Below are 26,890 nucleotides of genomic sequence, written 5' to 3'. Positions count from 1 at the left end.
AAGGCATCAAACTAAAAGACATCAGACTAAAAGGCATCAGACTAAAAGGCATCAGACTAAAAGGCATCAGACTAAAAGACATCAGACTAAAAGACATCAGACTAAAAGGCATCAGACTAAAAGACTAAAAGACATCAGACTAAAAGGCATCAAACTAAAAGACATCACACTAAAAGACATCAGACTAAAAGACATCAGACAAAAATACATCAGACTAAAAGGCAACAGACTAAAAGACTAAAAGACATCAGATTAAAAGGCATCAGACTAAAAGACATCAGACTAAAAGGCATCAAACTAAAAGGCATCAGACTAAAAGACATCAGACTAAAAGGCATCAAACTAAAAGGCATCAGACTAAAAGGCATCAGACTAAAAGGCATCAAACTAAAAGACTAAAAGACATCAGATTAAAAGGCATCACACTAAAAGACATCAGACTAAAAGACATCAGACAAAAATACATCAGACTAAAAGGCAACAGACTAAAAGACTAAAAGACATCAGATTAAAAGGCATCAGACTAAAAGGCATCAAACCAAAAGGCATCAGACTAAAAGACATCAGACTAAAAGGCATCAAACTAAAAGGCATCAGACTAAAAGACATCAGACTAAAAGACTAAAATACATCAGACTAAAAGACATCAGACTAAAAGGCATCAAACTAAAAGGCATCAGACTAAAAGACATCAGACTAAAAGGCATCAAACTAAAAGGCATCAGACTAAAAGACATCAGACTAAAAGGCATCAGACTAAAAGACATCAGACTAAAAGGCATCAGACTAAACGACATCAGACCAAAAGATATTTTGGTCTAATCTGTTTGGTCATCAGATCAAACAGATTTGAACTGTTTCTGTGGAGTCAATATTAGTCATTGTTCTTATTTCTGTGGTTGCTGCAGTTTGTAATCTGGTAAGTAAATATTTTTAAATTATAACTTGTTATTTGGAGCAGAATATGTAACAGTAAAATCCTCCAACTGAAACTATTTTCTTGTTGCTAATATACCTAATAAAAGTAATTTATTTGGAAAACTATACATGGTATAATATTTTATTTGGTGTGTGCAACATTTGAACTATAAATGTAAGCAATTTATACATAGAGTTGCAGTTGGTTATTGCAGTTACTTTGTCTCGAAGCTCTGCCGCTATAGAATATAAATTGAAAAAGGAAAACAACATTTTCATATGAATTTCATTCATTGTTGCATGGTTGTTTTTAGTGATGTTTACAATGAACTTAGCTATAATGTTGCCAAATTTGCCCCGTTTTGAAATTATTTGATCTCATTGACATGTCTCTGCCTTAATATTGATTTGTGCTTTTATTTTCTTTATACAGGTTAAAACTTGTTAGCATACCTAGATGTGAGTGAAATTAAAATGTGATTTTCTTTCTCTATGCATGTAAGTGTGAGGGGAAATTTGCAGAAAAACCTGTAATGAATTGGGACTAAAAGCACATTTTAAAACAGTGTAACTCCCCATTGTAATTAATTTCTGAGGTTGGCATAACGTGAAATTGTGTTCATCTGTCTGGTCATTTTCATACACTTTGGAACGATGACTCGTTGTCGTGGCCTCTGCTGAGAGAAGCTATTAATGACATATTACAGAGACATTGCAGTACTGTAAGTGAAGCTGCCCTTGATGAAATGGTTTGTGCTCATATGGACAGTACTGTTTATATCAGTGCAACTGCTAAAGGAGCAGAATTATCCTCAAATAAACAGAAAAAACTTTTATAGAGAGAAACTACCCCATGATTATCCCATTTCAGTTTGTTCTAGGGCCTGGGCACACAGCTGTATATGTCCCTATATTTCCTATGATTCAGTTGTTGTTTAAACATACTGATATACTTGACCAAATTCAGGAAGCACATTCGCCATGATCCAGTCAATACACAAGTCATCGAGATGGTTTGTATTTTCAAGAAAATTAGCTGTTGTCAGCATCAGGGGAGTTAAAATTGCCACTGCTGTTGTACATTGATGAGATAGAGGTTGGAAATCCTTTAGGTACTTCAAGGAAAATATACAAACTCTGTTCAGTGTACTGGGTTTTTGTTGATCGTCCTAGCAAATACTGATCAGCTTTGCATGTGATACAACTGGCAATGCTATGTAAAGTTCCTGATGTCCAGAAATGTGGCTATGAATGTGTGCTTGGTCCTTTTTTGTAAGACATATGTACACCAGAACAAGATGGTGTGTTCTTTGAGTCTCTTGGTCAATCTGTCAAAGCCACTGTTCTATTTGTTGCAGTAGATAATCTTGCAGCTCACATTATGGCAGGCTTTATACATTCATTTAGATCAGAATATGTGTGCAGATTCTGCCCGGCAACTCAAGACCAGTTTCAGTCCCATGATGTTACTGATGTTGAATTTAGTCTTAACAAATAAGGTAAATCATGATTTGCATGTCCTGAATGTCTTAAGGGAAATTGTGAATGTCATTGCAGAGTGAAAAGAGACTGTATCTTAAAACAAATGCTGCCTCATTTTCATGCCCATAACTGGTTTCCCCCTGATATAATTAATGACCTCCTTGAAGGTATTGTGCCTGTAGAGTTGGCTTTATGCATTCAGGAAATGATTCGTCAGAAGCAATTGATTATTTACAATCAGTGGGAATTGGCACAAAAACGCTGCATTACTTCGACTGCTTCCCTTTATGGTTGGCAATGTAGTACCAGAGGGAGTGCATGGGCATTGTGTAACAGTTAAAGGATGGGCAAGGAGGAGGAGGAAACTGGCTGAACAGTCAACATAAACTTTAATTATATAAATGAACTTAAAACAACATAAAACAAAAGGACACAGACACACATGCAGCACGGCCATGTGCATCTCTCTCTCTCTCTCTCTCTCAACTGGTGCCTCCGGCTCCCCTTTATCTTGCTCTCCTGCTGATGAGCTGATTCATGCACAATCACAGCCCGGCCACACCCTCCTCTTCGTCACACAGTGTTAATGGAATTGTAAGACATTGTGGAGTTAGTGCTGTCCTCAACATTTACTAAAGAGATAATTCAGTATCTACAGAGTAAAATTAGGGACCACAGGCAAATCTTTTCTTGAAGTCTTTCCAAGCTTTAAGCTTCAGCCCCATGATCATTATATCGAACATCACCCATAGCTGATCAGAAGTTTTGGGCCTCTTGTACACTTATGGACCATGCGTTTTGAAGGCAAACACCAATTCTTCAAACAGTTTGTGCACGACACACAGAAAAATTTGCTTAAGACACTGGCAAGCAGACACCAGCATATGATGGCTTACCGTCTATGTGCTCCAGCATTCTTCAAACCACATTTGCAGGCATCAACTATCAGAGGTTTTAGTTTCAACACTACCTGAAGTGGCTCAGCGGTTAAGGCTCTGGGTTACTATTTCAATTATGGGGACACTAGAAGTGTCCTCATAAACCACATTTATAGCATAATACCCTTGTCATTACCAGTTTGTAACCTAAAAAATTGTCCTCGTAAACCACATAAACATGCCCACACACCCACACATACACACACACAATGTGTGTTGAGCTCCCTTTTGTGCATCATCTTTGCACGTGCACTCTCTGAGGAATATTTAAAGATCTACTTATCATATAATGTTGTTTGGGCTCGTTTGAATTAGGATACTCTGCTGTAAGGTATAATAAGTCATTGTATATGTTACAGTATATGTAGGTTTCTCCTGTAAGCCACATCTTTTTATTATATTTATGTGTGTCAGTTAGAATTGCATACACTCATAGTCACTGCAGTTTGGGCACTGAGTGAAACAAATTTGCTCATTGCATTCTACTAATTGAGACCTCTCCAATGATATATAACACATGGCTATCTCATCTTTTTTATGGTTTTACAAACTCTAAATATTATTGTTGTGATAACAAATTTGCAAATGGTGAGAATGAACGTTCTTATTTGTCAGCAAATTAAAAAGCACTATTTAAGAATTGGTAGGATCAGCTATATGCAGTGTGAAGTCCAGATTTTAAGGTTTAAGATTACACCTATTTTCCTAAGATCAAGCAAGTGGTTCTTAATTTATTATGTATGCTAATTGTCATAAAAACAATGTATTATTATTATTATTCCACAGGGATTGATTCAACTAAAAAACATTTACTGTCAGCTTAACTTAACACATTGTCATTGGGACAACATGAATAAGTTTTGTTTGGTTAACTGAAACTGGGAAGATTATTTGTACTTCCCAGCATGCTTTGCATGAGACTTGACAGGGAGAGTAAATGTTTAAATTAAGTGTTATTTAATATGTCTTTGTGAAAATTTTAAATAAAGCGGGAGATATTTTAGAGTGTAATGTTTTGTTATGTGGAGATTTAGAAGAATTTCTGTTCTGTTGTAGTGTTGGGGGTTACCATCATTGTAAAAAGTGGAGTTTGAGATGTTGAGAACCAAATGTATGAGTGTTATACATAAAGCTTTATACATTGAACAACTTTAGCATAGTGACTAGCTAGCGTATCATTAAAAGAGTTTCATTTGATTTATTATGACGTTACATTTAGTTGGTTTTACTTGATTATATTAGGCTCCATTTACTTGAAGTATTTAAGTTGAAATCGCATGTTCTTTTTAAATTAAGAAAACTGATTTCAAGCATGTGGAGCCACTGTCCATGATTGAATCAAGTTCAGCCAAAGAGCTTTTTTTACAACATGTCTATTACAACATGAAGCCATTATAAGGTTGACTTTTTTTTTCTTTTTTTTTATGAATGCCACATGTCAGCAACTATTTCATGTCACCTACCGAAATGCATAAATAAATAATCTGTGCAGCAAAACATCATCTAATAGAACAAAACCAATTCAGAGATTTGGAGTAATTGGTATCTAAAATCTTCCAAAGAAACTCACCTTTATTTATATTTGCGAATTTTACTATGAATAGGAAGGCTTTTGGGGTGGTTGGAGTGTTTTGATTGGCTCTTGTTGGCTGCACATTGACAGGACCAACAGTGGCTGAGTGGCGAGCACAGCAGGAGAACTGCCTGCCTCAACACATGCATGTTGCCTGCAACATGGCTTCCCCTAGCACGCTCAAGTAGAATACATTCTGATTAGCCATTCTGCAGCAAAATTACCTCAATTCATTCAAATTATTGTTTTGCCTTTTGTTTAAAGGCCAAGATATATTTGCAAGTTGAACTACCTGTAAACTGTCATTAAATGCTTCAGAGAAATGAGTATGATTCTGAAAAGGCATCCTGAGTTGACTTGTTTCTCCCGTTGTTGTTGTTTTGTTTTTTTCTCTCATTGCTATTGAAAATTTGAATTTCTCTGTCCCTACACATTCTGGCCTGTGATTAATTTTTAAAGCATTAAATGCAACATCAACATTTTTAAGGAAGAGTTCATCATTTACTCACCCTTTTGTTGTTCCAAACCCATCTTCTACAGAACACAAAAGGAGATATTTTAAAAGATGTTCTGACAGCTGATTTGAATTCAATAGCAGTTGATAGTGACTCACTTTAAAGCTTTGAAAAACACACCCAAACGTGTCATAAAAGTAGTCCATGCAACCATAGCGTATGATTTTTGAAGGCAAATGCTTCACTCTCAAATCAAAGCAAACTATTATAAACAGAGCTCAAATTCAATAATCTCAAACTTCATTGGTCCTTGCATGTCTTGTGACCAAATGACATGATGTCATGACACAAGAACTAATGAGGTTTGAAGTTACTGAAGTGTCGTCATATTAGATTTGTGCTCTGTTGACCAACGATTTAATTTGAAAGTGAATAACAACTTAAAGTGGCCCTATTATGCTTTTGGGGATTTTACCTTTCCTTTAGTGTGTAATATAGCTGTTTGTGCATGTAAAAGGTCAGCAAAGTTACAAAGCACAAAGTCAATGCCAAAGGGAGTTACTCTCTCCCACAGATAACACTGCTCCTGAAATGCGTGGTTTGCAGTCCAGTCATTACTTCTGTGACATAGCTACGTCACTATGTAACACATTTGCATAATGTTCGCCTCAGGAATGCGCTGCTCAGGAAGCCTTGGGAGTTGAAACTCAGTTATGGTAAGGGGCATTACATTTCCGACACACGCTCTAAGGTGTTGCCCAATCACAACAGACTGGGCCAGCTGACAAATCACAGCAGACTGGGCTTTTCAGAAAGGGGGGCTTTAAAGAGACATGAGCTACAACAGAGTGTTTCAGACAGAGGGTGAAAAGAGATGCTGCATCAATATACAGTATGAGAAAAATGATGTGTTTTTTTATATTATTACATGTGAACCTATTCTAGTAGACCCCCAATATAAAATTATTAACCTGTAAATAAGCATCATATGGGCTCTTTAAATTTCAGTCTGTTCATCATACAAAGTGATTGTATGGCTTGGACTGCTCACATGGCATGAAATGGAATAGTCGCACGGAATAATTCATTACACATTTTGACTGCTATTGCATTCAAATCAGCAACCAGAACATCCTTTACAATATCTTCTGTTGTATTCCTTGAAAAAAGTCATACAGGTCTTAAATACCGTGAGGGTATGATGAAATTTTCATTTTTGGGTGAACTATTTCTTTAATGTCTAGTAGACTTATTGGACAGTAATAAGAAACATTTACATTTATGCATTTGGCAGACGCTTTTATCCAAAGCGACTTACATTGCACTTATTACAGGGACAATCCCCCCGGAGCAACCTGGAGTTAAGTGCCTTGCTCAAGGACACAATGGTGGTGGCAGTGGGGATCGAACAAGCGACCTTCTGATTAACAGTTATGTGCTTTAGCCCACTACGCCACCACCACTCCACTATACAGTAAACAAACACTAAACATACAATACAATGACATAATCAAACAATTTGAGAGAATTAAATGAATAGTCACCGATAAGCAATGTATAGCAGAATGAGATTTTTAAACAACGACAAATATAGTAAAATAAGATTATCAGTTAGGCCCTCCCTCCAGATTGGGACCATATAGAGAGGAAGTAATCACTTTCATGTTGGCCCACAAAACTTTGTGCATTGTACTTAATATTCACGTACAGTTACCACACTTCTTTCCTCTTCTGTACACTGTTTGCATTTTCATGTACTTTCTCTGTTGCTGTTATGTTGAGCTCAGCACAGCAAACATCCTGTCATTGCACTTCACTGGAGCCAACCTTTGGTAACTCTATATTTATCCAGCGGAAAACAGACTTCAAGCAGACTTTAAAGATGCAATAGAATGAGTAGAGTGTAAGTCATACTTTTACAAAATGCTGCTCTTTTTAATTATTGTACAGACACTGTCAGTGTTAAACCGAGAGATCAACATTCATTGGCATCTTTTTCATATATTCCAATTACAAAACAGACACCATGCTACCTGTGCATTAACAACCCTATAGCAAGGAAAATCATTCTTTAAGTTCTCATTTAATGGCACTCTAATACTCAGAAGTTAAGAAAGAATTAGATTTACATTTTCTGAATAAAATGTGAGTGACACGTGCAAAAGTCGCCACCTCAATTCTTGTTGTGGGTTACAGCTTGGTATTGCTGCAGCAGTTGCTAGGGTGTTCAAGGAGGTTAAAATAGCATTGCTATATGGTTGCTAGGGTGCTCTGGGTGGTTGATATTTTGTTCTGGGTGGTTCCTACAGTGTTGCTTGGGTGTTCAGGGTGGATGCTAGAGCTTTACTAGTTGATTGAGATAATGTTTTTTGTGGTTTCTATGGCATGTGGTTTCTGGAGTGCTCTGGGTGGACGCTTATATGATCTTTTTCACAGACTATTATGATGCGTTTATATATATATATATATATATATATATATATTTGTACGTTTATGTATACAGTTTGTGTTATATAACACTAGAATCAGTTTCAAAAAATATTTATAACAGCTGCTGAAGAAGTGACAGTAAATTTGGCATCTTCGCTCTTCTGACTGTCATAATCCAGCACTCTATATTTTTTTTCCTCTAGTGGAAAGTCTTGAACATAACAGTTAATTTTTATTTTGCTGTTGGAGCAAATGGGTAGGCAAAAATATAATTTGCTGTGGTCTCACATGGGTTATCTTCCTCGTGGTCACAATAAGGTGATTCTCGCTCACAGTGGGGCACATGGTGAGTTGTGCGTGAGCCTACACAAGTGCTAAGTCTCCACGGTAACCATATGTAAAGATGCACTCAGAAGTGGAGGCAAATGAGATTCATCCTCCGCCACATGGATTGAGAGCACTGAAAACTGGGCACACCAAACTGGGGATAAAAGGGGAGAACCTCCCCCCAAAAAAAAAGTAATAGCACACTCTCCTCAAAAAGCCGAGTGATTTGAGGTATCCTGTCCACAAATTATGTAGAACAAATTAGCGCTTGTCACCGAATCACCGAAGCGTCCATACACAACTCACCACGCAACTCATATCATGACCATGAGGAAGATAACCCATGTGACTCTAGGCCAGCTGTTTACGTTCCATTGTAAAATAATAAGAGGTTAGGGGGTTCCTTCAAATCTCTAAACCTAAGTATAAGTATTAGTTATTCCATTGATTGCCTTAACAAGCATCACTAATTAATTTGAGTTTTAAAAGTATACTTCATAATATTTTAATTGTTGGAAGAGCCTTTACATGTACTCAGATGCACAGGTAAATGACTAAACCTGCTGGGCATTACTGCCTACTGCACCTCTGCCGGTGCCTTCAGTTGTCCAGCTATGGGGTCATCAGCCGGGTGCCACCTATCATGGACGTTTTGCCACATTAAACCCGGAACATCTCCTGGTGGTGGGGCAGTGGTCAGGGATGTCTCCCTGCAACCCAGTAAGACTGTGTCAGCCGTCCCTTCAAAGCTTAGCCTGGTTTTGCTCCCCAACTCAATCAGAAACCCCCGGAAAAGGACCATGTGGTTCAGCGGAAATTATTCCACCCCTTTCCTTTCTTCATGCTACCTCACCACATATAATTGTTCCCTATTCCTATTTTCTCACTTCTGCACACCCCACTTTTCATTCTTCCTTCTTAGCCATAGCCAGGAGCTCCCTTTTTCTGCTTCTTCTACAATTTCCTTCAGAGACTTCTTCAATGCTGATCCAAAGATACAGTACCAATGTTTTTCAACATGTGCTACATTGATGTTCCAATAATCCCTCAACACCCAACCTCCACAGGGTAAGTGGCAGACCTGGTTCCATTTTCCCAGCACTTGGCATATTTTAGCTTCTTCCTCTCACAGGCTGCCTCTAGTCCCTCTTCCCATAGGACAGTAAGTTCAATCATTATGACTTTAACTGATGCAGATCAAAACACTATGCCCGGCTTCAAGGAGTTAATGGAGATCTCAGAAAAGAATTTTAGCTGCTGGCCAAGGTCAACCACTGAGGAGCACAATGGCCTTTGTTGGCTTTTATTCTACACACATCAAGAATCTCTGCCAGCTTTCGCAGAACCTGATCAGGCCACTACCTATACTGTCCTTGTGCCAAGGCGATCTTGTTCCCAGCCAACATGTGCTGCAGATTTGCTCCTGGGGCCTCGCAGAGGTCTCATAGGTGGATATTATTAGAAAACTTAGCCAGCCCTGGGGTATCTTCCACAGGTCAGCACATCCTAAAACTCTATTAAATGCACCTTCCCATATTGTCCAGTGCCTATGACTGCTGGCTGACTGCAGGAATCATATGCTCTTCCTCTTCCATCAGGTTCAGGTTCAGGTTCAGGTTCCTTTTATTTGTACCCATAGGTAGATTTGTTTTGCAGTGTCAGAGTTATCCACACAATTTTTACGACAAACACAGACAATACACATTTGACAACAAAAAAAAATTAAATACATAAAATACATAAAAATAAATAAACATAGCTTCTGTGTCATCTGTGCATTTTGTTCCTCTGATTGATGGCTGCTGGAACAAAGCTATTTTTATACCGCTTTGTTCTGCACTTTGGGACTATATACCTTCGTCTGGATGGAAGAAGCTGAAATTCCCTGTGCAGAGGATGGGCATCATCATTTAAAATTGAGCCAGTTATCCGCTGTAACTGTCTAGTGTACAGGGACACTGGACTAAACTGTGACACACCAATCAGCTTACTAGACCATTTAACAATTTGATTTAGGGAGTTTCTATTCTTTAAGGATAGATTTCCAAACCATGACACTAGAGAAAAAGATAAAATTGATTCAATAAAAGCAGGATAGAATAAGACCATCATGGTTTTGTCAATGTTAAAAACAGACAGTTTCCTCAAACAAAACAACCGCTGGTGCCCCTTTTTGCACACAGCGTCACAATTTGCTTCAAAGTTCATTTTTGAGTCTATAATTGTCCCAAGGTATTTGTAGAATTGGGTACATTCCACAGTCTGACCTTTGATGGATGTGACTTCATGCATATGGGCATTTCTTCTAAAATCAATAATCATATCTTTTGTCTTAGATATGTTTAATTGAAGGTAGGACTCCTCACACCACGTGACAAAGTCATCAATGACCGGGCCGTGACAGGTCTCATTGCCCTGAAGCCTACTAACAATAACAGAATCATCTGCATATTTTAAAATAGTCCTATTTTCATACCTACTCTGACACATATTTGTGTAGAGGATAAACAATAGGGGTGAAAGCACACATCCTTGAGGGATCCAGTTGAGGAGGAGACTTGGTCTGACAGTGTTCCATTTACCCTAACTCTTTGTGTCCTGTCAGTTAAAAAGTCGAGAACCCAACCCACAAGATTGTTACTCAGGTTGAATTGATCTACTAATCTACTGATTAAAATATGTGGTTGGATTGTATTAAAAGCAGACGAGAAATCAACAAACAAAAGTCTAGCGTGAGACCCAATTCCTTCCAAATGTTTAACAAGTATGTTAAGCAAGGTAACTGTGGCATCTTCTACTCCTCTATGTGGCCTATAAGCAAACTGCATGGGATCAAGTGTTTGCTCAGTTTTCTGTAGGATTTCTGACCTTACCAATTTTTCTAAAATTTTCATTAAAATCGACGTGAGAGCAATCGGTCTAAAATCATTACAGGTTTTGGGGCAACTGGTTTTGGGGACCGGAACTACCACAGCATCCTTCCAGACCTTGGGTACATGCTGTGTCTGTAAGGACTTATTCAAAATGAAGTGGAACACAGGACTCAGTTCTTTTGCACAGGATTTAAGTAAGCGACCACATATTTTGTCAGGTCCATGACTCTTATTTACTTTTACTGAGCGGAATGCTTTTCCCACTCTTTTTTGGTCTATTACAAAGTGCTGGTTATCTTCAAGTTTATTTCTCAGTTGCTGAGTTTCATTACTAAAATCAAATGTATCAAAGCGGTTATAAAATTGGTTGAGAGCATTGGCAAGCTCAGTATCAGAGTTAAAACCATCTAGGTTGACCCGACTGCTGGTCTTTGGATTCCGTAGGCCTGCTATAGTTTTCATACTAGACCAGACTGAGCCAAGATTATTTGCAGCCATCTTGCTCTCTAATTCGGATTTATAATTCTGCTTTGCTTTTAATATTTCTATTTTCAGTTCTTTGGTAGCTATATGCATGTCTATGGCTATTCCCTGTTTAAAAGCAAGTTTCATTTTCTGTATGCTGAGCTTAACAGATTTGGTCACCCATGGTTTATTATTAGGGTAGATTTTAACTTGCTTGCAGGAAATGATCATATCCCTACAAAAGGCAGCATATGAGCATGTTACATCAGCGAGTTTATCCAAGTCATCACCACATGACTGTTTAAACATATCCCAATTAGTGCGGTCATAACATTCCTGCAGGCAGAGCACAGATTCATCATTCCAGTCCTTTATGTCCTTTGTCTTTGCTTTCTCTCTCTTCAAAACCGTTTTATAAGTAGGGAGTAAATGTACACAGTTATGGTCAGCAGAGCCCAATGGGGGTAGTGGGAGTGATTTATAAGCATCCTTTACCGACCCATAACATAGATCTAATGTCTTATCCCGCCTGGTTGGACAGGAGACATATTGTTGGAAATTTATGAGAGTCTTTTTAAGGGAAACATGATTAAAATCACCCAATATGAAGTTTGGTGCATCAGGTGAAATTGACTGTAGTTTTTGCACTACATCAAAGATAGTGCTAGAGGCAGAGACGGCATTTGCCTTCGGATGAATGTACACTGTAGTTATAAAAAGTTGTGGAAACTCGCGGGGCAGGTAAAAGGGACGCAATGATACCGACAAAAGTTCAACATCTGGCGTACAAATGCGTTCTCTGACAGCCACAGAGCTACAATAACGTTTATACAGATATAAACATACCCCACCACCTTGAGTTTTCCTCGTCACTTCGGCCTTCCGATCCAGACGGAATGGCGCTCCAAAACCCACGATGAACAGGTCGTTATCCTGGTCGTGCTCAGTAAGCCATGTCTCAGTGAAAGCCATGATGCAGCAGTCTCTGAAGTCCTTCTGAAAACGAACGTTCCCCTGGAGTTCGTCCGCTTTGTTCCTCAGGGACTGAACATTCCCCATAATAATTGAGGGCAGGGGAGTCCGGATGAGCCACTGTTTCCTTACGCGTAGCCTGACGCTACCTCGTTTACCCCTCTTTCTCTTCTTATCCCTCGTTGTCCTGCGGATTGTATGGGAAACTCTCAGAGGGAAATCCGGTGACTGTAGCATACTATCTGTTGCGCGAGCTAAACTCGCAAAGTTCAATTGCAGCAGTGCATCTCTGGAGTACTGTATCCTAGCGCCGTTGACGTCGCATACCAGCAGTAGATAGAACAAAATCCACAGAGCGGTTGTGTAGAGAACATCCATTTCTATATTAGCAGCACTGGAAGCAGTCTCTCAAGACACATAAAAATAAATAAATAAACAAATAACAGAAGACTTTAAAACCAGTAACACGAGGATGCCAAAAACTCTCACTGCCGGTCGCCGCGTGCGCATGCGCCCAAGTCATAGTTACTTCTGTCACAACCATCACTTTCTTCTGTTTTTTTAAAGGCTGCTGACCATTTTAAGGGAACCATCCCCCATCCAAGGCCTACTCTTCCTGATTGGGTTCTTCCAACAATCTCTTTTTGCTTCAGTCTTGAATCTGCCCTGTTTACAACCTCCTCTGCTTTCCAGGCATGGCCTGTTCGGACCTGGGCTTGACAAGCTCTTACTGACTGGTCTGTTAATTCCCTTAGTTCCAAGAACAGCCTGGTCTTCTCCATGGGCTTTAATGTCAGCTGTAAGGTATTTATTTCAAAAAATGCTACGTCTGAAAGGCAACTGCCTTGATCCCACACAACTTTAGCGGCCACATCAAGCGACGATACAATGTAAATTGGTAACACCTTGTATTTATCTTATCCTATCTTATCCAACCCCTCTTTCAGCTGTCTCAGAACCAATCCTGCCATGTGTTTATCTGACAGATCTGCTGTGTATTCTCTCCCTAAACTTCACATGTGCTACTCTGCCAGCATCGGGATTCTTTCAACATCCAATTAAAAATGATATGTGGTTTACGACTAGAATGGCTAAGCAACTTTGCTGGCTTGATCTTCATCCTGTCCCATGTCAAAAGCTCTTTCACCCTTTTTAAGAGTAAACCATGAGCTGGACCATTTATTTGCAACACAAAGCTAAGACTTATTTTAAGCTAAATTTACTTTTGCACCACTAAGTGTTTAACTTATTACCTCAGAGAAAAAATAATTGATAACCATTGACCTTTCTTTTGTGACAACTCTTCTTTGTTAGTTTACAGCTAAATCAGCTGTCGAGTGTATCATCGTAAAGTGTTACTCTAGGCTCCCAAAGGCTTGTCTATGAGAAAGTGTGCATCTGGGTGTGCTAATCACCTTATTCATCATGTCACACATACACACTTGTACATAGAAACACACCAGACATGGAATAGAGGCTGGGGGGAGGTAGAGGAGGTGTCAGCCCCAGTGAAGAAAGGGGGAGAAAGGGAGTGGAAGGCCTGTCAAGTGTTTGGAGAAACACTTTAGCAGTGTCAAATGCGATACCTCCATCGCATCCTCAGCAAAGCAACTCCGGTTTTCACACCGGGTGCAGCATCAAAACTTGGATACACATCAACTTTTCCAGAGTGGGAAATGTGAGGACTAAGAGACAGAAAAACAGACAAATATGGCTCAGGAATCGCACTCTGGTGTGTGGCAGACTGCAAAAACTTCACAATGCATTGCAACAAAGTCACAGAGTCTTATCTAACTCAAGTGTTTCTCAATTTTTGTCAGGCAGGACCCCAGCACTGCACATTTTGGAAGTTTTCTGCATCTGACACCCATTTCTGGTCTTTGAATAAGAATCAGAATATCTCACCAGTACATGTGAGGTACCAGAATTTACCTTCAACATGCAACAATAGACAGTTATAATATGTAGCCGGTGGGTTGAAAATAATCACCACAGGATACAAAAATATATTTTGGGCTCTCTTGCACAATGCATATTCTCACATCTCTATTTTTGCATTTACATACTTTCTTATGATGATTACATTGCAATTCAAATAATCATTATTGATGTATTATACAACTTTACTTACAGTAATACAATTTTAATGTGGGAAGGAACATATTAGCAATTATATATTATGGTACAGATTGTGTTGTTTTTCTTATTAAGGTGAAAATGACAAAGATTAGAAATTAAATATGACATGTTATGACTTTTTCTTAGGAGTACCAACCCTACTGGCAAGTGACCATGGTATAAGCAGGATAATCCACAGCTAGGTGTGCTTTAATTTATTTAAATGTCGCTTCACTTCATGTCGTTTGGGTCTTTGCCTCCACAACATGCATTAAAATCGTTACATGCACACCCAGTCCTGGATTATCCCTTACTAATAATGAGTTAAAGTGTCCAATAAAAGGGTGGTTAATGAGATTAAGTAAGTAGTATTTGGCTGTTTGTGTTCATTACTGGCAGCTGACCCTGACCCTCTTCATGTAAAATAAAACAGCTTTTGTAAGGTTATTGATATGATGGAAGTCTTTATGTGATTGCTCATTTTTCTTTTCTACATATGTTTAAAATTACAATTGATTTCTTTCAAGTGAAACTTTTGCAATGAGCAACAAATTACTGAGTGTACATTTAAGAAAAACGTTGTGTTTTGGGGGCTTTCAGCACCTGCAACAAGGGTTCATTGACAGCTATTGAAAAACATTTAATTTATCACCTTAAACAAAACTAAAATGACAAAAAAGCATTTTGTCTCAAAATATATGATAAATGTTCTGCCATGCAACACTATATGGCACAAGCTGATATGTTCTTTGAACTTGTTATCTCATATGTGACATGTTAGCCAATCGGTTCACGTGGTGTAAGATGATTGTTTCTTAGACATGTAATTGGGTAGCCAATCAACTTGCGTCTCTCTTAGTCAGCTTTAAATAAGCTCTGGGCCCTTCTAGTTTAGGTATACTTTATGAGTCAGATTACAAGCCACTTTAGATTTGCCCAACACGTGAGACTGAGGCACACTTATAAGTTTAGTTCATTAGTGTTGCACCCCGTTCACATCGCCAGCGACACAGAGCAAAAAAGAGACACGTTCCAATTCATTTTCAATAAGAGCAGAATGACTTCCAGCGACAGTGACCATTAGCACAAGATGTGGGCGTGGCGAGGGACCTGACAAAGTTGAGAAAACGTAACTTAACATTTGCAAATGAAGAGTGACATTTGGGAGCGACTACCAATGAGAGAGAAGGCAGTGAAGCTCACATCACCCGTCTCCTATGAGTGTGAGATACTGGAGACAAATGCAGGCAAGAAGGAAGAGAGGTTAAAAGTTTCTATAAGCGATTTCAGTGTTCTAAATCATTTATCTGTAACCACATACATAGTGTGGAAAACTGTGTAGGCATTCTGAGTGAGTTTGATTCTCATTTTAATAGATTGTTCCTCTTGTTCATGAAATGATGCATTGAGCACTGCTGCAGGTTATGTAAAACGCTTTTTTAGAGGCAAGGGAATGGATTCCTTGTCAAAATATAATGATATCTTGATTTTACTGGCAGTATCATCTGTAATCAGCATTTCAAAAGCTACTTTGGCCACACGTACAGGTCTCCGTACTTTCTATGCAGCAGCAGCATAGTAGATCTAGTCCACCAAGACCAATATCCTATCAATATGTCATACCCACAGATGGGGAAAGTGCTGTGGCTGTTTTCGTTGCTATTTAGTGTCTTGGGAGAAAAAAATCAAAAGAGTCTTTTACCCTGGGGGGCCTTTAGCCTTAAGTACCCTAAAATCTACAATGCTGTTTAATGATTCAATGAGTTAAATCAGGTGTGTTAAATCAGGGAGACATCTAAAATCTCCTTCACTAATGGTTCCTCCAGAACCAAGATTAGAAACCCTCTAACTGACCTATAAATCAATTTGTTACACCACAATTAAAAGGATGATGGGTATGGGGCATGTTTACATATAAGCATGACTGCACATTGAGCAAGACATATTGGGTGCAACACTTACCTGACAGGACAACTTCCACCAGGTCCCCCTCCATAATGTCTGCTGCGCACCTCACCAACTGCAGAATGTTCTCAGAGTTTGGATCATGGCGGAAAAGAAGAATCTTCTCATACATCCCATAGAAGCCACATTCTGGGAACTGTGACGAATAAAAAAATTAAATAAAAATACAATTCTGTCAGGTGTCAGTGAATGTAGGAAATACTGGGCGTGTGCTGTTTAGTTCACAATGTTATCTTCCATGAAGGGACTGCTTGTCTAGTCACGACAGATATATAATACTTCTAAAAGCCCTGCCCACATATTCAACTGACATAAAACATCTCTTATCTAAAGCATATTAAAGCATATACTATAGCAGCTTCCATTAAAGCAACTCGCACACAGCATTATAATCGCTCTTGGTGACAAACCTTACTGATAAAAGAATTTATAGTATTAAATACTTTTTTTGTTCTTTTTTTTTTTTTGACTGCTCTTAAACAGTTTTTCAAACAGCAGCCTCACAATCAATTCAATGTCAAAAGAGGAGAGCAACATATTGACTGACCCATGTAGACCGCTGGGGAAATGGCTCACTAGCCTCATTCCCTATTGATCCCTGCTGGGTTGAGTTGCAGCAACACTGCAGAGAAGGCCTGCATGTAATGGCAATTCAAACCTACACAATTCACAAAGGGATCTCGCATCTAAACTATTTGGACTTTATTACACCACAAATAAAAGAGAAAGCAAATAAAAGCTACTCTGTCTGCCACAATGAAATTGTATTTGAACTTTTATTTGCATTGAAATGATTATTGGAGATCTCAGTTATATTTCATTTAAGTAAACTTTGTATCTGATTTTTTTCTCCTCAAATTCCTTAAAAAAAAATACAATTATTGTAACAATTGTTGACGTGCCGTAATTGATATTATATCAGCTATTAAAAAAATAATAATGTTGATAGCATACTATAGCTCAGATCATTTGGTCTTGGAAGTAGTAGATGATGAGAAATATATGAGTTCAGACAGAAGTCATTAAAAACTAACTTTTGATTGCACACGTTAGTATCTTGGTAAATCTGAACATAGTTTGAGACACTTGTTGAGATGAGAAAAATCTAAAAAGCAGGGGATGTAAGCAGAAGTCTCTATTTATTTAATCTCTTGGATGTCTATGAGAAACTAATGAGGTATTAATGAGATCTCATTTGTTGGGGGAACACCACAGCTTTTTAGGTTAGTACTATAGATTTAATTAAATGAATGCATGACTTGATATAATATGATCCGCCACTAAAAAGCATTCAGTTAATTTAAGTTATAGTAATGAATGAACATGCTCACTCTGCATTTTAACAAATTGGTGCACACATACATCTGTTCTCTGAGACATCTATTATGTTCCTGAATGAATTTTCTTCACATTTCATAAATGTTCTGCTCTGGTTTTGCAACCATGCAGCTGACAGCATGTACTGTATGAAGCATTCTGATATTTCTTTATGCATTGAAAATGACAAAGATTCAGGAAGCCTCTGCAAATTAGTTTTCTGAAGAGGCAGTCACAGAGAAGAATGTATGGCACAAATCTCAATAGGAAATGAAAGAATATGGAGAGAATCCAATTTCTAAATAGAGACACTGAACAGCACTGACTAACAAAAGATCTGTGTGTTTAGAAAGCAATTGTGGGTTTATAAAATGTATCCATCCAAGATATCTGGATGCTAACAGACTGTGAAAGCATTTGATGATTATAAGGCTACAGGTTAACAGATTTGCTTTGTTCCCAATCCAGTCGTACTATATAGCCATGTCACATTTATTCACAAGTCTGAGCTTCTCATTGAAAAATGTGCAATTTCAAGTCTGAACCTCTAAAGAGCAGCTGCTTCTAACCAGAGCACTGGTTTGGTGAAAATAAAGATGACTGTTATTGTTAATCAACCCAGCAGAAGCGCTCACCTCTGAACGCCTACACAAGATATACACTGCACCAAAATGTGTTGTTGCCGAATCATTCAGTTACTGACTAAACTTCAAGGTGATGTTTTAAAAGCATACCACTGCAAGCACAGATTCATAAGCCATGCCAAAATGCTCCAACCTCAAATGCAGGGTTATTTTAGTAAATGAAAATCAAGACAAAAATGTTATTGTGAACTGAAATAAAATAATTAAAGGGATAGATCACCCATATGAAAAGTATGTCTTTATTTACTTACTGTACCTTAATTTCAACTAATGTTAGGCAGAATGTTAGTCTCAGTCACCATTCAATTTCATTGCATCTTTTTTCCATACAATTAAAGCGTAATGACCCCTATTGTTTTCCACGTATGAAAGAAAGTCATTAGGGTTTGGAACAACATGAGGTGAGTAAATGACACAACTTTAATTTTGGTTAACTATCCCTTTACAATAAGGTAAACAAAAACTAGAATAATTTGAAACAAATAACTGTGGTTGAATAAATAACATAAAATATCATTTTAGTTAACAAGCACTCAAAATGACAACAGTTTGTGAATGACAGCTACAGTAATCTTCATTTAAATTTCGGGCAATGATTTCATAGGTCCTTTGTACGTAGGGCCTTCTCATTTCAGACCATTTTAAACAAGGGCTGTCATCCATCCATCCATCCATCCATCGTCAACCGCTTATCCTGTGTACAGGGTCGGGGGCGCTGGAGCCTAACCCAGCTAACATTGGGCGAAAGGCGGGGGACACCCTGGACAGGTCGCCAGTACAAGGGCTGTCAATTGTTTAAAAAATTTTAACGAATTAATTACATGGTGTCCCGATTAATTAATCACAATTAATCACATTTAATCGCATATACAAATATTTGCAGAGATAGCCCCTCATATATATATATATACACTCACCTAAAGGCACGAAGCTCCCATTCCACCACATCCCAAAGATGCTCTATTGGGTTGAGATCTGGTGACTGTGGGGGCCATTTTAGTACACTGAACTCATTGTCATGTTCAAGAAACCAATTTGAAATGATTCGAGCTTTGTGACATGGTGCATTATCCTGCTGGAAGTAGCCATCAGAGGATGGGTACATGGTGGCCATAAAGGGATGGACATGGTCAGAAACAATGCTCAGGTAGGCCGTGGCATTTAAACGATGCCCAATTGGCACTAAGGGGCCTAAAGTGTGCCAAGAAAACATCCCCCACACCATTACACCACCACCACCAGCCTGCACAGTGGTAACAAGGCATGATGGATCCATGTTCTCATTCTGTTTACGCCAAATTCTGACTCTAATATCCGAATGTCTCAACAGAAATCGAGACTCATCAGACCAGGCAACATTTTTCCAGTCTTCAACTGTCCAATTTTGGTGAGCTCTTGCAAATTGTAGCCTCTTTTTCCTATTTGTAGTGGAGATGAGTGGTAACCGGTGGGGTCTTCTGCTGTTGTAGCCCATCCGCCTCAAGGTTGTGCATGTTGTGGCTTCACAAATGCTTTGCTGCATACCTCGGTTGTAACGAGTGGTTATTTCAGGCAAAGTTGCTCTTCTATCAGCTTGAATCAGTCGGCCCATTCTCCTCTGACCGCTAACATCAACAAGGCATTTTCGCCCACAGGACTGCCGCATACTGGATGTTTTTCCCTTTTCACACCATTCTTTGTAAACCCTAGAAATGGTTGTGCGTGAAAATCCCAGTAACTGAGCAGATTGTGAAATACTCAGACCGGCCCGTCTGGCACCAACAACCATGCCACGCTCAAAATTGCTTAAATCACCTTTCTTTCCCATTCTGACATTCAGTTTGGAGTTCAGGAGATTGTCTTGACCAGGACCACACCCCAAAATGCATTGAAGCAACTGCCATATGATTGGTTGATTAGATAATTGGATTAATGAGAAATTGAACAGGTGCTCCTAATAATCCTTTAGGTGAGTGTATATACATATATAAAAATATTCAGGTAATTAAAATGCATTACATTCTTGTGGCAGAAGAGTTAATCAGTGATAAGACAATACAAAAAGCGGCATTAGAATACAATGTATTGTTTACTACCATATTATTGATCATAAGTCAATCATTGGCATACAGTTCACAGCAATCCATTTCACAAGTGAATTTATCAATCAGTTTGAGATTTATTATGAGGGCTTGTTTAAGGACACATCAATGTACACCTGCATCAGACAAGCTTGTGTTGCGTCTCGGGTGCGTTGCGTCATAAACATAAAATTTTTAGGACACTGTGTCAAGTTAAATATAGTTTAATATTTAGAACACATCTTGAGAACCCTCAGTTCTAATTTGCACTCCATCAAGTGTTCTGAACACAAGAACGTAAAGCTTGTTTGTGTTGTGCTGCCTGCTGAAGGGTTGTTTTCTTTACTGTATAAACTGCGTGTTGCCCATACAGCTGAAGTTTCACTTACTGCCCTCTGAAGTAAACAGGTGGTACTACAAGCTTGCATTTCTCAGGAATCTTCCTTATTACGGTCCGGGGGCATTGCGATTAATTGCGTTGATTTTTTAACGCGTTATTTTTAATCAGATTAATCACACTGAATTAACGTGTTAAATCTACAGCCCTATTTGAAACATTACAGTGAATGCACAAGCATGCATTCATGTAAACACAAAATTGTTTCCTCTTGCTTTTGTGTATTTAGAAAATCTGACTATAAGGCGCCTTTGGTTCTTTGTAAATGAAATGCCACCTCAGTGCCTTAAACTTAACCATTGTGATGACATTTATCTTATCTTTATCTTTCTGCTGTACAAGAGAAGCAACAAGTAGCAGGTACACTATTAAGCAAATATGTTGTTTCCTACTGTTCCTGTGTGAATACAGATGCAGCATATTTCCTAAAAAGCCTTGCTTAATTAAGATGGAAATCCAAACTCTGGAAATATTCTGTTGGTTCCTCAACGGATTAAGTAAACTTAATAAAACCAAAATATATAAAAACTAAATAGAAATATGTCTATTGGGGACACCACTAAACTGTAACTATCAAAACCTTCTGAAACTAAGACTAAATTGAAATGTCAATTTGAAAATAGCTATTAAAATAAAAGAAAAAATGCAAAATGATACTAACTTTGGTCATATCAAACCAATGCATTGAAATTAGATTTAAGTAAAAAGCACAAATAAAGATTTCCTCACATTAATCAAATCCCATTTTGGCTGATCACCAATGCTAACATATTTATCAGATTCAAATCGACTCTTGCGGGATAAAGTATGTTTTTGCATTTTCTTTCACCCCATTTTCTTGCTGTTTAATTGTACAGATTCTTTCCCCTCTTGTCTAGCTTTAATAATTTCTACACAATGAAGATACACAGAGGCAAATGTGCTTTTGAGGTCACCATGACAGCAGCCTCACTGTAACAGTGTGGGTTGTCATGGCAGCGGACACCCAAGGCTCTTTCCTGATTGAGCACTATTCATTTGTTTGGCACAAATGGATGCGCATATATCTGCTGCATGTCTGAGCCATCAAAGCTGGAGACACACCGATCCTTGTCATCAACCCCTTGGGAGATGTATGGCTCTGATCGGTGGAATCCTCTGACAATAACTCCACGTTATTGCCTCTGAGAGAGCTGCCCGTACCACCTCGCTTGATGGTCTTTTATGACTGTCATTTCTCGCCATCTCTCTGTATGTGTTTTATAGATGACAGGCTAGCTGGTAAGAAGAACATCAATTTGGTTGTCGTCTTCCCTTTAAACAACTGGTTGCTGAAGCTGGTTGTCAGGGTGGAGCAAGCACTTGTGTGTGTGGAAAGAGGCAGGTATGTTGGGAGAAAAGGGAAGGAGGCAGATAGATAGGCAGAGAGAAAGAGAGCGAGAGAGCACTCTGAAAGCTTGTGAGGAGTGAATCATCTGTTCTGTCAACCCCCTCTCGCCCACGCCATACCAGGCTCAATGCCCTGCTCTTAGCGTTATGCCATGGTTCCTTCCTCCCAGCACCATTTTGACATGCTAAAGAACCTTAGCCCTTTAATTACTCAAACTAATGATATCAACCAGTTGTCATATTGTTATACATGCATTATATTAGTTCTATGCATAATTTATAATGTATTACATATTGTTCCTTACTACAAATAGCTTGCACTTTTTATCTAAATGGGATAAAATATATAACCAACTATAACTTATCCCAACTATAATTATTGTTATATAGAATTATTATTATCATTATTTAAAAAATATTGTTATGTGCATTGCAGCATGATCTGAGAGCATAAGCCTATATGCCATATGCACAGGTAGATAATAACATTTTATGTGCAACAATTTTATGTTCATATGCATACAAAAAAGAACATTTGTACTCAATTATTAGTGAATGCTTCACACTCTGCACACACTGTAATGCGTAGTAGGGCTGCCCTTTGGCATCAGATCCATGCATCACATATTTTTCCTCATACATAGCTGATTTACAGTAAGAGAGGTGATTTGAAAACAAAAGACAATATCAACTCCATATGTGGTGGTGGTGTAGTGGCTAAAGCACAGGGTTATTAATCAGAAGGTTGCTGGTTCTAACCCCACGGCCACCACCATTGTGTCCTTGAGCAAGGCACTTAACTCCAGGTTGTTCCGGGGGGATTGTCCCTGTAATAAGTGCACTGTAAGTCCCTTTGGATAAAAGCCTCTGCCAAATGCATAAATGTAAATGTAAATATGAAATTAAGGTACCCTTTCACTTGCTGTCCTGCAGTTTATGTGACACCTCACAAAACAAAAAGAACTGTTCACATGGTACCAAAGTTTGCAGAGCTGGGTGGTTTATTTCTTCACAATGTAAGAAGCCATTCAGTGCGGAACATGAGTGAAATGTTGCACCTCAAGTGAAACAGATTTTGTCCAAACTGAATCCATCAGCATTCTCACATAATAATCAATTATTTCAAAACAAATGCATTTTTTTCTTCTTTTTTTATACAAGACATCTCACAGCCCAAAATAATGTGTGAGTGGAAATGCATTCTATTATGCACAGAGCTCTTAAAAGTAGCAGTAACTATATACTGTGCATGGCTTTGCACACCTACAATACACAATACACACTACATTTCAGTGTGAGCCAGTCAATGTCCCTAGACAGCATGAACCATAACCACCATCAGTCAATCAGTCTGTTCAAGCGATGTGTAGTCTGCAGGTTAGTAGCCACTGGCTGTGCTGTAACAACCACTGATCAATACTATTGGAGCATTGCTCCTCCATTTATAAACCCCATCCACACACAAGAGAAAACAACAGCCAGCATGCTTTCAAGATGATATGGCTTTCTATTTTTTATTTTTTTTAGGTTTGATCATCAAATTGTATGGGTAGGGAAGAACGTTTTAAAATCAGGAAAAACAGAAACCTTTAAAGAAACCTTTATCTGGAACAACACATCATATTGAGATCTGAAAACAGGTTCCTTCGATTAGTAACATTAAGCTGTGATTAGGGTTGCCAAACCTCCCGAATAATACGGAATCGCCCCATATTTAATGGAATAACATTTCCGTATGAAATACATGCCATTTGTCCCTTATTGTAGCATCTCACACCCAAACTGCTGAGAATGTTTCACAAACTGAGAGAAATGGACCTGAAACACACACCTTTCACATGAGATGTGTGAGATATTGGCTGTTGCTAAGTTACACGGATACCACACTTGACAGAAGTGGGGGAAAGATCAATGACAATCAGTGCGGGTTTTTGTTGTGTTTTCTGTCAGAAGCAGGAGAATTTTGTCAAACATATACAGTTGTAGCACTCAAGTGCATGATAATTGTTTCTCACCATTGTGATTCCAAAACACCAGTAAACATACCTATTCATGACATGACATTGAATTGGACTGCATATGTCAGTGCTCCTTCTGGAAGAGGGACTCCAAGAATTTGAGAAATGCATCAATGTTTGTGCAAAAGTACAGTATAGGCTTAGTTAATGTTATTTTTGTTGTTGTTGTTGGTTTGGTAATGCATAGGCCTACTTGTTAATACATTAGCTGTAGTCATATACAGTCTACAAACTGGTGAGCCCATTTTTATACAGAAAGCCAGTTCATTGGGTTTTATAAATAAAAAAGGCTTAAGCTTAATTATGGGGAAGAAAACGCTTGACAGAAAAATATATAATTTTTCTCCACTGATTGCAGCCGATTGATATAAATTTGGCTCCTCCTGGACATCGGATTAAACATAGAATTGTATACGTAAAGTCTTGAATATGTTTTTACGCCCATCAGCACTGTTTGTTAATTGTTTTCCGATGTAAGCATGCTCTATGTGGACATTTTCATCCGTTGCGCAGCATCTCGCACAAGAACCTTTCTGAAAAAAAGTTTAGAGCTGCAATGTCCCGTATTTGGCTGGAAGAAAGTTGGCAAACCTAACCGTTTTGTTCCTTCAGAAACTCAAGAGTAGAGTTCCTGTTGCTCAACTGGTAGAGCATGGTGCAAGTAAAGGTCAAGGGTTGAATTCCCAGGAAATGCATATTCTGATCAAATGTATAGTTGTATGCACTGTAAGTTGCTTTGGATAAAAGTAGTTTTGCTGGTAGAGCATGGTGCAAGCATCGGCATGGGTCTCTAGATCATGGTTTCAACTCCCAGGAAATGTGCATATGTAACCCGCACACACACACACACACACAAGATGAGACAGTCACAATGTATATCAAAACTGCGTTTATTTGCAGGCAAACAAAAGTACAGCACGGAAAATCCAGAGGGAGAATGGTCAGGGTAGCGTAGGGTCAAAAGCCGGGGAATCAAAGAGAGTAAAGGGGGCAAATCCGGGAGAGTAGTCGAGGGGAGCGAGGGTCAAAGCCGGGGTAAACAGGATCGAGAGGCGGGTAAACTTACAAAGGGAGTAATCAGGGGTACTAGGGGAACGAGGAGCTGGCAAGCTAAGGGGGTAATCAAGAGGAGTTCAAGAGGGAATCAAAACTAGACGAGACTAGCGGGGGCAAAGACACGGGAAACTAAATACAATAACCAACACCCGTGAAACGGATGTGCTGTGGTATTTATAGGGGAAGGTGCAGGTGTAAACAATGAAAGGTGATGAGACGAGTGCAGGTGAAACTAATGTGCAGGAGTGCAGATGACGCGAGTGCAGGTGGTCATAATGTTCTGGGGGATTGGAAACACGTGAGAAACTCGAGGAAGGGAGATTGCCTACGAGCATGTGAGCGAGTAGGAGCAAAGTGGGCGTGAGGGCTCGAGCGAGCAAAAAGAGCGTGACAAGCTCGGGGGGGGGCGGAACGAGCGTGCGAGCTCGAGGGGGCGGAACGAGCGTGCGAGCTTGAGGAGTGAGTGTTTGTGCGACGAAGCGGGGATGGGGCAGAGGAGCGGGGTTCGTGACAGTACTCCCCCCTCTAAAACGGACGGCTCCTGACGGCCGCGCTCGGTTGCGAGGAAGTGGTGCTGGACGATCCCAACAAACAAAAAAACCCTGAACAGATAACCCACAAAACACACAAACAAAATTGAGGGCAGTCCAAGGGGCACAGAGGGAAATGAGACAGTCCATGGGGGTCAATGGGCAGTTTCAAGGCAAGGTTAGGGGGAACATAGCGGACAGGCGGGTGGTCGGGAGATCTAGGGGGCAGCCGTAGGGCAGAGACAGGGTCAGGGGGTCTGGAAGGCGACTGGAGGACAGGGACTGGGTCCGGGGGTCTGGAAGGTGACCACCGGACAGGAACAGGGTCAGGAGGCCAGGGAAGAGGCCACAGGACAGGGAGGGGGCCACCGGACAGGGTCAGGGGGCCAGGGAAGAGCCGTGAAAGGCAGTGCCGTCAGACGCGGCACTGTAGGCGGCTCTGGAGGTGGGGTTCTGGAAGGCTCTGGAGGTGGAGCCAAGGGAGGCTTTAGGGGCGAAGGCCTGAAAGGCTCAGGAGGTGGAGCCAATGGAGGTGGCGCCGTGGGAGGTCCCCGAGGCGACGACCTGTCAGGCTCTGTAGTCTCGGGGGGTAGAGCCGTAGGAGGCCCGAGAGGCGGAGCCATAGAAAGCTCTGGAGTCTGTAGGAGCAGAGCCGTGAGGGGCTCGGGAGGTGGAGCCGTGGGAGGCTCTGGAGGGGGAGCCGTAGGAGGCTCGGGAGGCGGAGCCGTAGGAGGCTCTGGAGTCTCTGGGAGTAGAGCCGTGAGAGGCTCGGGGAAAAAGGTCATGGAAGACTCGAGAGGCTCTAGAGGTGGGGCCCTGGAAGGCTTGAGAGGCTCGAGGGGGAGAGCCATGAAAGACTCGAGAGACGAAGCCCTGAGAGGCTTGAGGGGAGGAGGAGCCCTGAGAGACTCGAGAGGGGAAGCCCTGAGAGGCTTGAGAGGGGGAGGAGCCCTGAGAGACTCGAGAGGCGAAGCCGTGAGAGGC

At 39.8% G+C, this 26,890-nt stretch overlaps 1 protein-coding gene across 1 annotated transcript in view; it reads right to left on the bottom strand.

The window, feature by feature from the left end:
* Positions 1-26,890, bottom strand: part of LOC127662553 (serine/threonine-protein kinase D1-like) — a 69,631-nt gene that overhangs the window by 29,163 nt on the left and 13,578 nt on the right. The window contains exon 2 of the mRNA XM_052153792.1: positions 16,514-16,652. Coding sequence (XP_052009752.1) covers positions 16,514-16,652 — 139 coding nt within the window. The remainder of the gene's footprint in view (positions 1-16,513; positions 16,653-26,890) is intronic.

This window comes from Xyrauchen texanus, chromosome 22 (assembly GCF_025860055.1).
Source record: "Xyrauchen texanus isolate HMW12.3.18 chromosome 22, RBS_HiC_50CHRs, whole genome shotgun sequence".
Taxonomy (NCBI): Eukaryota; Metazoa; Chordata; class Actinopteri; order Cypriniformes; family Catostomidae; genus Xyrauchen; species Xyrauchen texanus.
This window is presented reverse-complemented; position numbering and strand designations above follow the sequence as displayed.